The 19,380-nt window shown below is 38.7% G+C and overlaps 1 protein-coding gene across 1 annotated transcript; it reads left to right on the top strand.

Annotated features, from left to right (window-relative positions):
• Positions 1-1,639: 1,639 nt before the first annotated feature.
• Positions 1,640-2,410, top strand: LOC143557901 (zinc finger BED domain-containing protein RICESLEEPER 3-like). The gene is made up of 2 exons (XM_077046866.1): positions 1,640-1,934; positions 2,004-2,410. Exons 1-2 carry the CDS (start codon positions 1,640-1,642, stop codon positions 2,408-2,410), a joined length of 702 nt encoding a protein of 233 aa, XP_076902981.1.
• The last annotated feature ends 16,970 nt before the right edge of the window (positions 2,411-19,380 follow it).

The following is a 19,380-nucleotide window of genomic DNA, read 5'->3' as shown; positions in this document are numbered from 1 at the left end:
GACCCTGATTTCCAAATTGGCTTTTCCCTTATTTGATCCTCTTCCTCCTCACTTTCCGGGTCATCCCTTTGAAGAATTAACCTTCTTCTTTTCGGTTGGTCAGCTGGGTTACTTGAAGACCCAACCGGTTCTGTCCTTTTTCTACCCATTCTAAACACAACAACAAAACAACAAAGAGCAAGTTAATCACTTTTCAACCTTGAACATCCCCACACTTGCTTAACATTATGATTGAATATGTTACTTAGACATATTATTCAACTTTTCAAACAATTTCACAAATTTTTTTTTTTTGACATTATGTCCACTAAATGACCAATAATATGCCCATAATTGTGTTTCAAATCATACTAATCATCTTCAATCATAACCCATTCAAACTCATTATTCAACAATTCAACAATTCAAGCAAGTGTGGGTGTAGCAATAATTATGAACAACTTACAATTCCATTGCAATACACCATCAAGAATGATAATAGATTACATACCTTGTTGTTGTAGAAGATGAAGATGAAGAAAGCTTCAAAATACACCAAAACCCAAAAATAATTCGGACTCTATATGTCCAAAATCGACCAACAAAACAAAGGATTCTCACAAATACAATGGTATAATTGAAACCCTTGTGAGATTCTAGCCAATTTAGACTAGGGATGGCAAAAATCCCGAATCCGACGGGGAAACCCGAAAACCGGCTTATTTCGGGTCGGGTCGGGTTTTGTTTTTTCGGTTTCGGGTCGGGTTTCGGAGATTGTTTCGGGGATTGTTTCGGGTTCGGGTTCGGGTTCGGGTTTGGGTTCAGGTACCCCCCGCCCCGACCCGCCCCGATATAATATATAAATATAAATATAAATAATATATATATATATATATATTAAAAACCTAAACCTACATCCAGACATCCACTCATCCAGACTCCGCCACCGCCAGTCCGCCCCCGATTCACTCAATCGCCGTCTGCACCACCATCACCATCCACTCAATCGCCGTCTGCACCACCGGACCACCCTCCTCCTCCTCGTTTTGATCCCAGCCGAAGTATGTAATCTCACTCTTTAATCACACACACACACCATTCTTTTCTTCCCCACTATCACACACACACCGAAGTATGTTTTCTCCTTTTTTAGGGTTTTTCATTTGAAATTAACCTAATTTTGTTGTTGTTGCATATCGTATGATACACCGTTCTCTTTGCGATTGATGATTGACATGATAATTGATTTGGGGAATCTAATTTGTTTTAGGGGTTTCCTCTTTCCATGATAATAGACTATATTAATATTAATATTATCCTCAATTATATTCATATTCTTACTCTATGGCCTCTCGGTCTCTGTTTCATTCCACCGCTTTCTCATCCTACCACCTGTTCATATGAAGTATAATCTCATTGATTCCTCTATAAATTCTATAATAGAAGAAAGCAGTCGAGCCTCTTAATTTGTAGTGTAGCTGGTATACATTGACCTATCAATCTATCATGCACTAGCAATCACGAGCCACTGGTCCATATTGTATAATCTTCTTTAATTCTCTTTACTATGTCTTTAATTTGTTATCTTCTAGCAGCCTGTAGTTGGCTTTTGCTTAAAGTCTTCTATGTGCCATTCTATTTCAGTTGCATCTACAACTATATGGCATCACAAGGTGATAAATTTGCTTCAGACACTTGTACTCCTACTCCCGTTGCTTCAAACACTCCTACTTATTCTACTCCTCAAGGAAGCAGTGAAGGGGTACATGATTCTAATGAACCACCACCAACTAACTTTACTACCCACGATGAGTCTAACCTTGATGATACTTTTGAAGATGGTCAAAATGTCGGTGGTAAAAGGAAAAGATCTGCCGTGTGGAACCATTTTAAATTAATGAAAGTGAACGGTGAAGATAAGGCGGAATGTAACTATTGTAAGAAAAAGCTAGGAGGTTCAAGCAAAAACGGCACATCGCATTTACGAGATCATTTTGAACGTTGTCCAAGACGAACTGTTAAAGATATACGACAAAGCATCTTGATTATGGAGCAAAAGAAAGTTGATGGTAGTTCATCATATCTCTCCAACTACACGTTTAATCCAGACAACTCAAGGAGAGATCTCGCGGAGATGATTATTGTGCACGAGTATCCTCTTACAACGGTGGACCATCATGGTTTTAGAAAGTTTGTTCAAGGTCTTCAACCTTTGTTTAAGGTTCCGAGTCGAAATACCATCAAGAGCGACATTTTAAAAATTTATGAATATGAAAGGGTGAAAACTAAGAAACTATTAGGGAGGATCACAAGTAGAGTGGCAATAACTACTGATATGTGGACAGCTAACCATCAAAGAAAAGGGTTTATGGCCGTCACTGCACACTTTATAGATGACTCTTGGAACTTGCAAAGCCGAATCATGAGGTAAAGCATATATATTGTACAAGTCTAATATAAAGTTAGTTTAAAACTTTAAATGTATTTTACACTTATATTGATGCATAAATTTTATATAGGTTTATTTATGTGCCTGCACCACATACAGCTGATGTTCTTGCAGATACGCTATATGATTGTCTATGTGATTGGAATATTGATAGAAAAGTGTCTACTCTTACCGTTGATAATTGTACCACAAATGATGCAATTATCAACAAGTTACTACAGAAGCTTCCATTGAGATCACTCATGAGGAAAGGAGAGTTGTTTCATATGCGTTGTTGCGGGCACATTCTCAATTTGATTGTTCAAGATGGTTTGTCTGTTATTGAGGATGGGATTGAAAGAATTAGAGATAGTGTTTTATTTTGGTCTGCATCAGGAAAAAGAGAGCAAAAATTTGAGGAAGCAGCCAATCAACTTGAAATGGAATACACAAAGAAACTGATCGTTGATTGCAAGACTCGCTGGAACTCTACTTATTTGATGCTTAGTGTTGCTATACCTTATAGACATGTTTTCACGCGATTAAAGCAAAGAGAGCCCAGGTATACTAGTTTGCCTACGGACCTTGATTGGGACTTAGCAACTGAGATATGTAACAAGCTACAACTATTCTATCGGGTAACTCTTTTGTTTTCTGGTAACAAGTATCCTACTGCTAATGTCTTTTTCCCTTTGATATGTGAGATTCGTTTTTCTATGCGGGAGTGGACTAAGTCTTCTATTGTTGACATTAGTCTAATGGCGTATAAAATGAGTATCAAGTTTGATAAATATTGGTCTGTAATTCATGGGATTATGGGGATGGCTGCGGTTTTAGATCCACGTTACAAGCTAAAATACGTAGAGTTGCTTATGCCTGCCTTATACGGTGAAGAAATGGCAAAGGAAGAGTTTAAATCTCTTGAGGATTTTGTCCGAGCTTTTTTTAAAGAATATGAATCTACCAACTCACGTGGTAAAAACTACTATGAAGGTATAATCATATTAATATTTAATGAGTATAAATATAAATTGCTAATATTTGATTTATCTTGATTCACATTAATTTATAGGTGGTGGTTCTAGTTCATCTTTATTCAGTTCGGGGTTGTCAGAGTGTTCTTCTGGTGGATTCCAAAAATTCCTATCTGACATTAAATCCAAAGCTAAGGTGAATGATGACTTGAATGATATGGCAGAGTTAGATAACTACTTGAAAGAAAATCTTTTGCCTGATGAAGTAGAACTGGATTTGTTGCTTTGGTGGAAGACAAATGGAGGTAAGTATCCGACACTTCAAAGGATGGCAAAAGATGTATTGGCAATTCCAGTTTCCACCGTTGCCTCTGAATCTGCGTTCAGTACAAGTGGAAGATTAATAAGTCCTCACCGAAGTCGACTTCACCCAAAAACTTTGGAGGCTTTAATGTGTGCTCAAAGTTGGTTGTTGAATGAGATTCGAGGTAACGCTATATTGAATATTACATTATTACTCATGTTATTTATCTTCATAATCATGAATATATGTTTATGTTATTACTATTAAATATAGAAACTTGTTCGGAAGAGACCGAGGCATATTGCCGCACCATTGAATATGAAATGGATGTGGAAGAGGTAATAATATTTATAAAATTTACTATTTTTGTAACATAGCTTTTATTCTTTTAACTTGGTTGATTTATTGATAAATATTCTTAATGTAGGTAGGTACTAAAGAAAGTGGCACGACGACTTTGGATGATTTGGTTTGATTTGGTATTTAGATTTGGTCGCAAGTTTGTAGTTTGTGTATTTGGCATGATTTTTCGGCCATGTAGACTTGGTTTTATTTCCTTTGTAACACATTGTTTCAGCTTTCATGTGTGTGATGCAGAAGTTTATTTCGATAAATGTTCAGTTATGTGATGAACCAATTTCGGGTCGGGTCGGATCGGTTTCGGGTTTTCGGGTTCGGGGACGGGGCGGGTCGGGGGGGTACAAAAAACCAAACGGGGAATCCCCGATTTAAACCCGACGGGTAATGGGGCGGGTACGGGGATGGTTTTTGGTTTCGGGTTCGGGTTCGGGTTCGGGTTAAGCAAAACCCGCCCCAAACCCGCCCCGTTGCCATTCCTAATTTAGACCCAAAAATCACTTGATTTGGTTGAGAGATGAGAAAGTTATGATGGATTGAAGAGTTAGGGTTTTTGAAGGTTGTAGATGAAGAAGATGGTGAAATATGTGGTGAAATAGATGGGTAATACGTATGTGGTGTATATTAATTGTAATTTGTTTTTTTTTATATCGGAACCCAGGTCGCCCAGCTCCAAGGGTCCACCGTAAGCCACGGTGGACACCGTAGCTTACGGTGGCCTTGGTTCAAAAATGTCTACCGTACAACAGTTGCTGGCCAGCGTGGGTTTTTAACTCTCCACCGTAGCTTACGGTGGCTACCGTAAGCTACGGTAGGACATGCATATTTCAAAAAAAAAATTTTAACACCATAATAATCAATAACCAACAATAATAAAAACTAGTAATAAAAACTAATTTAGCAAATTAAAATAAAAATAAAAATTACCAAATAAAAATTAAAATTAAACAAAAATTACCCTACCCCCATGAAAAACCCGAGTTGTCCTCAACACGGTATAAAAATCACAAGGACTTCCCACACTTGATTTGGACAACTCCAAAGCGAAGAAGGTAATTTTTAAAACCAATTTCAAATAAAAACTAATTTAATATATACAAAAATATACAACATACCTTGGCCTCTTAATTTGTTTCATCGTCCGGTGAGCGTAAAACAAAACTCACCTTGTCACCTTCAAGCACATTAAGATCCTTACCTTCTAGGTATGGTTTGAGGCGATGACCATTCACCACTTGTTTCGTTTGATTTTGCATATCTTCAATCTCCACATCACCAAACTTCCCTACTCTTGTGATGACATACGGACCCATCCCCTTGCTTTTTAGCTTCCCGGGAAACAATTTGAGTCTCGAATTGTACAACCATACTTTTTGTCCAACGTCAAATGTTCTCTTTCGTATCTTAGCATCATGCACTCTTTTTAACTTTTCTTTATACGCCGAGGAACATTCATACGCTTCATCTCGGATTTCCTCTAGTTCGCTCAACTTCAACTTCCTCAACATTCCGGCTTCATGATAATCCATATTAACACTCTTAAGTGACCATAATGCCCGGTGAGCCAACTCCATTGGTAAATGGCACCCCTTTCCATACACTAACCGGTAAGGAGTAGTACCAATCGGTGTCTTATACGCGGTTCGCTATGCACATAATGCATCGTCCAACTTAACCGACCAATCTTTCCTATCCACCCGAACCGTTTTCATCAAAATTTCCTTAATTTGGCGGTTGGAAACTTCAACTTGGCCACTCGTTTGAGGATGATATGGTGTTGCAATTCGATGATTAACACCATAACGTTTCAACAACTTACCAAACGTGAAGTTCTTGAAGTGTGATCCACCATCACTTATAATCACTCTTGGTATACCGAATCTCGAGAAAATGTTAGTTTGTACAAACTTACAAACCACAGAATGATCATTAGTTCTTGTTGCAATCGCTTCAACCCATTTCGACACATAATCAACCGCAACAAGAATGTACAAGTACCCATATGAGTTCGTAAACCGGCCCATAAAGTCTATGCCCCAAACGTCAAAAATGTCAACCACCAAAATGGGCTGTAAAGGCATTTCATTCCGTTTTGAGATACCACCCAACTTTTGGCAATTCAAACAATGTCGGGAATATTCACTTGCATCTTTAAAAAGGGTGGGCCAATAAAACCCACATTGGAGCACCCGATAACCCGTCTTATGACCACTAAAATGACCTCCACACGCCGATGCATGTGCATGAGTCAAAACTTCCCACACCTCGGAATCGGGAATACACCTCCTTATCATTTGATCCGAACCAATCTTGAACAAGTCCGGTTCATCCCAAATATACTGTTTCACTTGGGCCATGAACTGTTGCCTTCTTTTCTTCACCCAATGACTTGGAATAGATCCCGTTGCTAAATAATTCACAAAATGGGCATACCATGGTGTAGTCGAGACGGCTAACAATTTTTCATCAGGAAACCGTTCGTTTATCTCCATCGGGTCATCAACACCCTCCAATGGAATTCGGGATAAGTGACCCACCACTACATTTTCACACCCCTTTTTATCCCGAACCTCTAAGTCAAACTCTTGCAAAAGAAATACCCATCGAATTAAACGCGCTTTTGCATCCTTCTTCTCCATCAAGTATCGAACCGCGCTATGGTCCGAATAAACGATCACCTTACTCCCCCAAATGTACGAGCGAAACTTATCCAAAGCATACACCACCACAAGCAATTCTTTTTCGGTGGTTGTATAATTAAGTTGCGCTTCGGATAATGTTTTACTCGCATAATAAATGACCACCGGCTTTTTATCGAATCGTTGACCCAAAACCGCTCCGATAGTAGTATCACTAGCATCGCACATAATCTCAAACGGCTTTGACCAATCCGGTGGTCGTAAAATGGGAGCTTCCACCAACTTTTCCTTCAAAACATTAAACGCTTGCAAACACTCATTAGTAAAATCAAAAGGAACATCTTTTAATAATAAATTACATAAAGGTTTTGTGATAACACTAAAGCCTTTAATAAATCTCCTATAAAAACCCGCATGCCCCAAAAATGACCTTACCCCTTTAATGTTTTTAGGTGGTGGTAAAGATGATATTACCCGGACTTTTGCCTTATCCACTTCCATTCCCCTTTCCGAAATCACATGACCCAACACAATACCCACTTGCACCATGAAGTGACTTTTCTCCTAACTTAAAACTAAATTTGTCTCAACACACCTTTTTAAAACTTTTTCTAATTCATTGAGACAATTTTCATAAGTTGGGCCAAAAATGGAAAAGTCATCCATAAATACTTCGAGTGACTCCCCAACCATATCCGAAAAAATACTCATCATACAACGTTGGAACGTGGCCGGGGCATTACACAATCCGAATGGCATTCGCCTAAACGCAAAAGTGTCATACGGACAGGTGAAAGTGGTCTTGTGTTGGTCATCCGGGTGAATGGGAATTTGGTTATAACCCAAGTACCCATCCAAAAAACAGTAATACTTTTGACCCGATAATTTTTCAATAATTTGGTCTATAAAAGGTAATGGAAAATGATCTTTAGATGTGGCGGCGTTTAATTTACGATAATCAATGCAAACTCGCCACCCGGTGACTGGTCGGGTGGCGATTTGTTCACCGCTTTCATCTTTAATTACCTGTATACCTGGTTTTTTCGGTACTACCTGTGTAGGACTTACCCATGCGCTATCCAAGATGGGATAGATTATTCCCGCATCCAACCACTTGATTACCTCTTTCTTCACAACTTCTCTCAAATTGGGATTCAACCTTCTTTGAGTCTCTCGAGTTGGTTTTGCCTCCTCGTCAGTGATGATTTTGTGCATAGCTATAAATGGACTAATGCCTTTTAAATCGGCAATTGTCCAACCTATGGCCGTTTTGTTCGCCTTCAACACCTTCAACAATTCTTGTTCTTGAGCCTCTTCCAAATTAGAAGCAATAATGACCGGTAATGTGTCATTATCCCCCAAAAACGCATACTTCAAGTGGCTTGGCAAATCCTTCAATTCCAACTTTTGTGGACTTTCCAATGACGGTTTTGTATTCGAATCAATCACAGCCGGTAGACCATCAATTTGATGAGTCCATGGTGGTCATTCTTCTTTAACCGCCAGCACGTCTTGATTTTTTTCTTCCATCCTCAATGCACAAAGATGTACCTGTTCAGAAAAATCACAAACACATGCTTCCAAAGCATCGTCCTCATAATCGTGCGGTTCACACGTGTCAACAATATCTGCCATGAAACACTCATCACCACATAAAGCATTAGATCCGTTAGTGAACACATTTAATCTCATTTTTCTATTTCCAAAAGCCATATCAACTGTGCCTGATCGACAGTCAATAATAGCATGAGCGGTGTTTAAAAACGATCGACCCAATATAACATTTTGTTGTTGTGTCGAATCAACCGATGAGTAATCTAAGACCAAAAAGTCAACCGAATAGTAAAATTCTTCAACTTTTACTATCACGTCCCGCACAATTCCTCGGGGGACTTTATGAGACAAATCGGCTAACACAACCGTTGTCTCAACTCGTTTTAAAGGACCAAAATCATATTGGTCGTATAAACCCCCCGGAAGAATACTTACTCCGGCCCCAAGATCTAGTAATGCCTTAGACATTTGAAAATCGCCTACTTGAATGTTAATTAAAAGCGTTCCCGGATCTTGAAGCTTAGGAGGAAGATCTCCTTTTAAAACCGCACTCACCCGCTCGGTTAAATCCACTCGTAGAGACACTTTTTGTTGCCTCTTTTGAGTGCACAATTCTTTCAAAAATTTTGCATATGCGGGTACTTGCTTAATTGCCTCAAGTAGAGGTAAATTTACCTTTACTTGTTTAAAAACTTCCCACGTCTCTTCTTTTTGAGGACCCCTTCTTGAAATTATACTTTTCTTACCCGGGTCAAGTAAAGCCGAAGGAAATGGAACCACCTTTGGTTCTACTTCCTTATTTTCATCGTTTAAATTTGAAGTTTGACCCGGATTTTTTAACGGTTTTTCAAAAGTGACATGTTTAGTTGGTTTATTTGTTACTATTTCATCATCACTTTCGTTACCCGTAATATCCTCAACTTCCTCATCAACCACACCCGGTGATAAATCTTTTTTATATTATTTACCACTTCTTAAAACACTAACGTGATTAATAGGAACATTATGAGAAGAGTTATGAGAAGGATTTACCATTGTGTCGCTTGGCAATTGACCTTTATTCTTCTTCAACTCGGACACTTCAGTTGTGAGTTGACTCATTTGTGTAGTCAAAGATTGGATGGCCTTATCTCTTACTTCATCCTTTTGCATACGCGCCTCATCAAGTTGATTTCTTCGTTGCAAGTCTTGTTGCATCAACTTCAACATGTCCATAGCCTCATTACCACTTGATGAACTTTGACCTGTTGACCCACCTTGACCGCCTTGACCGTCACCCCCTTGACCTTGAAATCCTTAATTATTCCCTCCATGATAATTACCTTGATTATTATATTGTTGACGAGGGACATAATTACTTTGACTTCCTTGAAAATTAGGGTTAGATTGAGTGGCCGGATTTCCATAACGAAAATTCGGGTGATTTCTTAACCCGGGGTGGTAGGTGTTGGAATTCATGTTGTAATTTCTACCACCTCCCCCTTGGAGTGAATTCACCTCTTCTACCGATGCTTAACCTACCGTACATACCTCCGTTGCATTACCCAATTCGTTACAATTTGTACAAAAATTGATGACTTGATTAGTGTTTTGTGCATTTCCTTCTTCCACAGCTTGCACTTGCGGTCTACCAATCGTCGGTCTCGCTCTTCTACCGGTTTGAGCCTTTCTCTTTGAAGTAACCTCCATTTGTTCCAAATACGCCCAATCGTCTTGTTGATAATTGGTACCAAATGTACCATTAGTGATTGACCTCAAATCCCGTTCATCCTCCATACTCAAACCCTCATGAAACGCATTCAACAACTCCCATAAAGCAATACCATGATGAGGACAATTCTTTATCATCATATTGAATCTTTCAAATGCTTCATGGAACAGTTCCCCCGATTTTTGTTGGAAGGTTCTCATACTTCTTCTCGCATCATTGGTCTTTTGGGCCATGTAAAACTCTTCTAAAAATCTTTGTTGCATCTCGGCCCAAGTATAAACAGACGCGGAAGGCAAAGTGTAAAACCATCTCTTTGCCTTGTCTTCCAATGAAAACTGAAACAAAACCAACTTCACATCATCTGATGTAAAACCTTGACCCCCAATTGTGTTGCAAATGGAGTCATATGCCTCCAAGTGGAAGTAAGGTTCCTCCATTGCTAGACCTTTATACTTCGAAGACTTTGAAGGGAATTGGTTCTTACTTCGAATGTCCTCCCTTGATTATTGAGAGGGATAACCACCGGAGATGGATTATTAGTAATTATGGGTCGGAAATGGGCTTCAATCCCCCTTACCATCTCTCTTGCATGCCTTCTTGGTACCCCCATTGGTACTCTTGGTTGACCCATTTGCCTATAAACGTGCCTTGGCTGTGCAAACGGTTGTTGAAACTGTGGTTGGGGCATTTGCGGTTGGAATTGTTGATCTTGAGGTTGCCCTTGCGGTTGTTGAACAATTGGTGGCGGTTGAACTTGATTAACAACAACCGGTGGTTGTTGTTGAACTTGTTGAACTGGTGGTTGAGCTTGTTGTATAACTGGCGGTTGTTGAATGGGTTGTTGGACAACAACCGGCGGTGGTTGTTGTCGATTAAGCTCTTGCACTTGCTGCGGTTGTTGCCATTGACCATAACCAAACGTTCCCGGATTTACCATTTTTCCTCCATCACCTCCCATGTAATAACCTTCTACTTCATACCCTTCAAATTCACTGTCAAATCCATATCCATATCCGTCACCTTGTGATCTTGAATGTTGCATAAACGGTTGAGGTTGATATTGGTAACTTGATTGTGATGATTGAAAGGTTGGTGGTTGATATTGTTGAGATGACGATGCACCAAATGTAGGAAAAAGGTTGGTAATAGGTGGCAATGTGGATGATGTTGCATAGGTGAATTTGGCATTTATGGGTTCGGTTGTGACAGGTGGTTGTTGAAGTTCACTTGACGCTGTAGATATATTCGTATAGATTGGTGGAGGTGGATTTGGTGGAGGTGTATTCGGGATTGTTTGACCAGAAGTAGGAACTGGTGAATCCATGTTGTTTGATGCAGTTGGAGAACCAAGAAACTTGTTCTCTCGAAGTAAAACTCGGTTTCTTCGAAGTGTTCTGTCAATATCGGGATCAATTACTAGCGGTGATGACCTGTTAGAGCCTCTAGTATGCATACACCAGTAGGTACCTGCACACTAACACAACCAGCGTAAACCCGAAAATAACACAAAAACTACTAAAGCTAACACACGTTGCACACTACTCCCCGGAAGCGGCGCCAAAATTTGACGTGAGGTCGAAGACTCACTCAAAAATAAACCGATTACAACTATTAGATAGCGGTAAGCGGGTATCGAACACAGGGAGTTTGTGGAAATTGTGTTACCAAGTAGTTGTGAAATTTATCTAAATTAAACTAAATGCAAAATGTAAATTCAAAGAGTTGGTTGTTTGGTTTTTGATAACAAAAAGAACTAAGCAATAAACGAGTTTTAATCAATATGCGAAAATATGCCTTCCCTCGGTTTCAGGTTTCCATGAATGTTACAGTTGATGTTTAAACTGAGTTCGTGTTTATGTAAACGAATGCGATAAATGAAGATCAAGTACTTAGATTATACAACGCAAGGTGATCAATCAAAAACCAATTAGTTTATCTAACCCTAAATTCCTCCCGATTAACCTCGATTACTTAAAGAACCAAGAACTGACGGTTTAGAACACAAAACCGATAAACTAATAATCTATCAATCAATACATGAACAACATAATAATGAAATCAATAAGATCAAATATTATCTCAGAAATTGATAAAACATTCAACCAAACAAGCATAAGAAACCTTACAATTCGAGGGAGAACACAAAGGAATTTAGCCACACATGTTTTGGTTTATCATCTCTTCGATTATAGTTTGCATAAGAATCAAAATTCAGTTTCTAATGATTACCACACTCAAAATAATATCCTTGTCTCCAAAAATCGCCTCCAGGTATTTCTTAGATGAAAAGATATGATAATCATATGAAAAGCCGTCCCAAAATACAAGAAAAACGGCAGTTACAAATTGCAGCAACGCGTCCACCGTAAGCTACGGTGGCCACCGTAGGTTACGGTGGCTTCCAAAAAGCCAACGGTGGGTACAAACTGCCTTACGGCAACTATATCTTCAACTCCCACCGTAGCTTACGGTGGGTACCACAAGCTACGGTGGACTTCACTCTAATTTCATTTTCTCGTTTTTGCCATAACTTCCTCGTTCTAAGTCCGTTTTCTTCACCGTTTTCGCCTACGTTCTCGTAATTCCATCTTCTATCTTCTCATGCCTGCCATTACACAAGTAAACGTAGTTATCTAATTCAACAAAATAAACATATTAAACATGTGAATATTAACGAACTTAAACCACTTAAGGGTTGTCCCATGGACCACTCGTCAGTATCTGTTCAGTTTGGTCTGATAAGGACTAAACCTGCCAGACTTATTTCGATTCCAATCATCGTCAAAGGAACTCGCTGGACAATGCCTGAATCCTTGTCTGTACGTGTTATGAGGCATATAAGGCATATTCCTTTGATAAAATCCGTAGTAGGGAATGTACGGACGATGTGGACAGTTTCTGGCAATATGACCAGGAGTGCCACAGTTAAAACATGCCTGACGTTTTATGAAAAATTCATTTTGGGCAACTCCTTGTCTGGACTGATTGTGTTGATCAGTTTGCTTTGTTTTGCGAGAATTATGATCACCCTTCTTGAACTTATCACCTTGTTTGTCATTAGAGCATCCCTCCTTGACAAACTTAGGTGCAACATATTTTTCTGAATTTTTTGAATTTTTTAAAATTTTGATTTGTATTTTTGAATTTTTGTTTTTATTGGAAACCACATTATTAGAGTTTAAAGTTTCAACCAAATCAATCATACAAGAATCCTTGCCCTTTAAAACAGAGCCCACACAAACAGTCAGAATAACAGAATTCAAAACATGAAGTTCTAAAGAAATATCAGAAACAAAATTATTATCAAAATCAAAGCTAGGGTCGTCATCCTCAACAGTCCACTCCTTCACAATTACTCTTTCTGCACATGAAGTAGACACATCAGAATCGTTCATACTTGAAGTAGATGGACCGGCATTTGCAGAACCGGTCCCCTCACCCTTATCTTGTGTACCATACTTCAAGTCCTTTATCTTTTCCTCATGTTCTTTGGTGACAGGAGTTGGGACATAATTGTGGTTGAATGGTGGGGGAACTTGACTGAATCCTATCCCCTCACCTTCATTTTCTTTCCACCACAGTTGATTTTCAATCATTGAGTTGACAACTTTACTGGACCCATCGAATTTCTTAAAATCAAGTTCAGCCGTTTCAGATTTGCTAGTTAGATTTAAAATTTCTGAATTAGAGGCCTCCAATTTAGCAGTCAACTCAGCGATTTCCTGTTTGGCATCTAGATGGTGACAGCTCTTTATGCTAAAATCAGACTTAAGTTTTTTAATGTCTTTGTTAAGAGATTCTATTTTGTCTAGAAAACCCTTTTCATTTTTCTTAAGTTTAAAATTTTCTGATTTTATTCTTTCCATATCTCTGATTAGACTATCATTATGAAGTTTATACATTTCTATTTTCTCACCACAATTTAAAGAACATAGTTGAACACATAATCCAGCTATCTTGAGACATGAGAGCACTATTAGAAGCCAAGTTATAACCTGCAGCACTATAAGAACTAGCATGATTTATTGCCGAATATGTTTCGATACCCTTTTAGTTATAAAATCGTAAACTTTTAATAAAGTTAAAAGTAAATTTTGTTTTTTTGTGAATTTGAAAAAAAGTCCATATCACATGCTTTAATGGTGGCAATCATTTCAGTCATGCTCATTCTATTAAGATCTTTTCTCTTTTTGATAACTGCAACATTCATGTCCCAATTTTTCGGCAGAGAGTTTACTAACTTGTTGTTAATTTATGAGGTTTGTTGAAAAATCCCAGCAGTTCTCATTTCAGTTACAAGGGATATAAACCTCTGAAGTTGAGATTCCAATGTCTCTCCCAGAACATGATTGAACATATTAAACTTTTGTTGCAACAAATCTTGGCGACTTCTCTTCATATCCTCATTACCCTCATAAACTTCTATCAGTGCGGCCTACAACTCCTTAGTTGATTGGAGCTCTCTAAACTGGAGGGCAATATCGGGTGAGAGTGCCATAGTTAGAGTTGATAAGCTTTCTCATCTTCTTCAACTTTTGCAAAGTCATCATCATCGTATAAGGCAACTGGTTTCACAAGAACCTCAGTTGAACCATCCACTTGATAGGTGATCCTTTGAGGTCCCCTCATAATACTTTTCCAAATCTTTGAATCTTTCATTTTGGCATAATGTTTGAAACGGAACTTCCACTCACTAAACCCCTCATGGGATAATAAGCGGGGTATGCGAGTAGTAGTGCCATGATGGAATCAAGTTCTTGGTGAAGTGACGAATTAGTGGAACTGCTGACATTAGTTAGCTTGGCCATTCTAATTTGAATCCAAATAAGATTAAGTCCAATTAGAATTTTAAGTCCGGTTAATATCCAAGTCCAATACAAAGGGCCCAATACAGTAGACTGTTGGCTGAGAGAATGATGGAATATGTTGACCGAGAACTAAAGTATTGACCAGGTTGACCGAAAACCCAGTTGGTTGACCGAGAACCCAGTTGGTTGACAAAGATTGACCGAAAACACAAACGTTGACCAATTCTTTGACCGAAAACCACTCTTGTTGACAAATTCCTTGACCGAAAACCACCCTTGGCCGAGAACTCAATGTGTTGACAAGCTGTTGACCGAGAACTGAGTTTGTTGACCAAATCTGTTGACCGAAAATACAAATATTGACCAAAAATTTACCGAAATCTCTGATTTTGGGCAAGTTTTAGCCGAAAACTAAGTTTGGCCGAAAACCAAGTTTAGATTAGAACTAATCTTGGCCGAATACTCCAAACTTTCCAGTTTTGTTGCAACAAACTTTCGAAAATTTGGGAGTGCTGATTTATTTCCAAATCAAAATCAATTCCTTCCTAAGAATACTTTCTTCCACTTCTCCGGTCACTGTTTCATCGGAAAACACAATAACCACCGTAAAGACTATTCTCAAATCGTTGATATCACAATAACGAGCCTGAATTTGTCCATGGCTCTAATACGAATTGTAAGTCCCGAATCTGGATCACTACAATATGATATCAATCAAACGAGTATTGGTGCAGAATACCAACACTCGGTGACTCATGTTGGTGCATAATTTCAGTAGTTCATAGTCTAGTGTCTGTAATCGAGTCTGTAATGTTTAATTATGTTTTGTATGTTTAAGCGAAGTTACGGACAAGTTTGCTTAACAGGCAAACTTGTTAGTCAAGCGAAGTTATGGACAACTTCGCCTGAACATGCCAGGCGAAGTTGTCGTGTATTTATAGTCCTAGGTTACGGCTTGGTTTGTAATCGTCGTTTTAAGTTCGTGTCAGTTGTTCGAGTTCATTGTAACGTGAGGACGAGAGTCTGTAACAGTGATATTACATCACGTGTTTGAGTTATAATATATAACGTGTGTTCGTGTGATTCGTGTTCTATACTTGTAACGATCTACGCAGGGATTCCGCACCTGAGTAGACCGAGATATCTCGTGCGATCCGTCCAGGGAACCTACAATTGGTATCAGAGCCTTAGGCTCTTATGCTATGGTTCGAGATCTGCGTTTTGGTGTTTCTGGCACGTTTCTGTGCGATTCTGGCCGAACAGCGCCGCAGGCGAAGTTATTGTTCATCAGGCGAAGTTGCCGTCACTGTTCGTAGGTTTTCAGCGAAGATATAAGGTCTGGCGAAGTTATGGACAGGCGAAGTTATAGCCAGGCGAAGTTATGAACATGCGAAGTTGACTTTAGGCGAAGTTGACTTCTCGGCGATTTAAAAAAAAAAAGAGTATTTGGAGTTTTCGTCTGTATGGCCAGGTGTACACGATTATTGTGAGACCGAAGACATTGTTCCGTCAACGAGTGAAACTTGTTATCTCTTGGTTTTACGTGTGAACAAATACGTGTCAACTCTGGATATGGAGTTGAGTTTGAGAATGGGATATTGATTGAAACTGGATATTGACACATATTTGGGTGTTTGTAGGCAATGAAATTGTTGTTGTTCGAGGTTGACCAACTGAAGAAAGTCAAATTGAACTGAAGGTTTTTGTCATTACTGGATTGCGGTCAGAGCATATTATTTATGTTATTTCCAAGGCGTTCGAGAATTGGATCCTGAAACGTGATGCTTATTTATTAGAGTGAAAATTCTGGAACAAGTTGGATTTAATCGGGAGTTAAAGTGTTTATGTTCTTGATCGTTATCCCTGGTGATTGAAGATGCTTCAGATTAATTAATGGTCATGTGTTAAATTCTGTCAAGGTGGTTTTGTGATGAAGTTGATCACTTGATGTTGAGTAGTTGAAGATTAAACCATATCGTATGCCGACGAGTTGGTGAAGTTGTGGAGGACGCCCAACTTCACGTGTTGGTGAAGTCAGATGGACTCACGTGATTGGTTGAGATGATCTATTGGCACGAGGATGCATGCATTTCAAAGACCTCAATCATTATAGTCGGAGAAGCTTACACTGAAGGGGAGATCTGATATGGAAGACGCTGGGTGATTGGTAGATTTGTGAAGCTACAGGACAGTTTCAGACACGGCTGGTTGATGAGCAAACAGAAGATCATCAGTTAAGAGGGAGTCTGTTGGTGCATGTTTTGTAACAGATGATCTTTTGTGTTTGTTAGAATTGAGAGCAACGGTCAAAGGGGAGACTGTTGGTGCATTTTGTGACCGTCGCTATGCAATTCAGACCAGCGGAGACGCCATAGGTGAAGTTAGAACAACTTCGCCTAACAACTTCGCCAACGGCGAAGTTAGGACAACTTCACCTTAGGCGAAGTTATCACAACTTCGCCATAGGCGAAGTTATGAACAACTTCGCCTACTGACGCCTACTGAAGTTTATATATATATATATATATATATATATATATATATATATATATATATATATATATATATATATATATATATATATATATACGTGTGTCTTGTTTAGGTTAAGTATCCAGTAATTCAGAGAGTTGTGTGTTACAATTTGAGTGTCGAGAGAGAACAAACAGAGAGAGAGTGTCGTTAGGGACGACCCGAGGTAGAGCTCACCTCGGGTCGGATGTGTTTCTGTTTATGTTACGGTATGTAACGTGTTTGTTTAATTATTATTATAAAGAATCTGCAGATTTGTTTATCCCGTTCTTGTATTTGTTCGTGTATTTGTTCGTGTACGTGTTTGTGTTCTTCATCTTTACACCAATAAACGAGTCTAGGAGGATTCCGCACTCCTAGACCTCGTGCGGATCTCGTATCGATCGGCGACGCCCCCCGGGGGGACCTACAACTCAAGAACACGAATAATAACAAGTAAAGTAACACACGATTGCTTCAAAACACACGTATATTATTGAATACGTCGGGTGCTTAAGCACTTACAATACTTGATCACAAAATACTAGGAATGAATAACCTTTACCCTATACATAACAAGACTATATATAGGCATAGCATCCAATTAAGTTGGCCCAAACACCAAAAGCCCACCGAGAACACATAAGTGTTCTCGGTTTACATACATACCCAAAACCCAAGTCCAAACGAGTATAAATCAAGCTCAAACCACAAACCTAGGCCCAACAAGTTTTCTATCCAAAGATGACATTTCGGTCAAACAATGTAGTTTTCGGTCAAGGTAATATATTCTCTATCAAGATCAACCGAGAACATGAGTTCTAGGTCAAATCCAGGAGATCTCGGTCAACGAAAATCAACCGAGAACCCTTTGATTGGCCATGGGTTTTCGGTCTGACAGGCTGGAGACAGAGAACCCCTTGAGTTCTCCCTTGAGACTTGTGCAATCCTTTACAAAACTACCGAGATCCCCATGGAACCTGCAACACATTTGTGAATCTCTAACCCTAACATGTTCCAATCGTTGTTTTGAATGGAGATATAACAATCCACAACTCCACAATTTACTGCGAAATCCATCTATCCATCCATCAATCCATACGAACACGGTTCATCAAGTCACACAAACACAATTAATTTAGAGCCTGGGTGCATAACCTGTGAGTTAATCAAAAACAAACACCGATAGAAGCTTAGTATGAATGGTAAAGCAGGAATAGTGTTTTCGGCTAGATGGTTTGAGAGAGAACTGCTTTTTTTAAGTGAAAAAGATGATGAGCAATAATTGAGGTTTGGAGTCTACTTATACTCCAAACGACGTGGGCCTAGAACCCAAGAGGCTTAAGCAGACGATCCCAAAAGAAAACAAAGAGCCCATTTCACGTTTTTATGAGACCAGTGCATAAGATCAAGGTCCAGAGGCAATTATAAGGTCCAACAACAATTTATCCATATTAAAGATAGCCGAATTTAAATAAGTTTTTTTTTTCGAGGAGAGTAGTTTCGAGATAAAACAAATAGAACAAAGAAAAAATAAATATAAATATAAATTACAAAATAAAATAAATAAAAAAACAAAGTTAACACAAAATACCAATCCTTTAGAATTTTGCAAATTTGGGATCAAATTTCAGTTTTTTTATGGAAACGTCGCCTTTTGTGAAAAGATCCAAACATGAAATCATATTGTTTATGATGATGTCACAAGGATTCATGTTCAGCGTTATTATGACATAAAAAAACGGGTTGATAGCAGGTATAACAAACTTAGCATGATTTTCATTGTATCAGTGATATGAGTTAGGTTCAGTTTGGTATAAAGCTTAAATGACATCACTTATGGACCTGTGATGCCTCCTATCTCTTCTCAAGGCGTATTTAGCTTTCCCCTAATCACCCCAATTTAACTCCAACCCCCTAGTGCTTAATCAAAATTTTTAAGAAAGCAGTAAACTTTGGACCTTAATCCTATTTAAGGATAACAGCAAGGATTATATACTTACTTAATTATATTTTTTTTGGCAATAACATAATAATAACAATAACAATCGCCTGTAAGTCTTGAATCTGGATCACTACAGTAAGATAACACAATATTTTTGGTGATCAAGACAC

The sequence above is a fragment of the Bidens hawaiensis genome, unplaced genomic scaffold (assembly GCF_021521415.1).
Source record: "Bidens hawaiensis isolate Kalapana, Puna unplaced genomic scaffold, B.hawaiensis_p1.1 tig00001087_1, whole genome shotgun sequence".
Classification (NCBI taxonomy): domain Eukaryota; kingdom Viridiplantae; phylum Streptophyta; class Magnoliopsida; order Asterales; family Asteraceae; genus Bidens; species Bidens hawaiensis.
The sequence above is the reverse complement of the archived record's forward strand: the minus strand, read 5'-3'. Positions and strand labels throughout refer to the sequence as shown.

Excerpts from the sequence above, each read along its gene's own strand:
- LOC143557901 (XM_077046866.1), top strand. The coding sequence starts at position 1,640 with ATGGCATCACAAGGTGATAAATTTGCTTCAGACACTTGTACTCCTACT. Across the intron at positions 1,935-2,003 it reads TTGTAAGAAAAAGCTAGGAG|ATATACGACAAAGCATCTTG; the intron begins GTTCAAGCAAAA and ends GAACTGTTAAAG.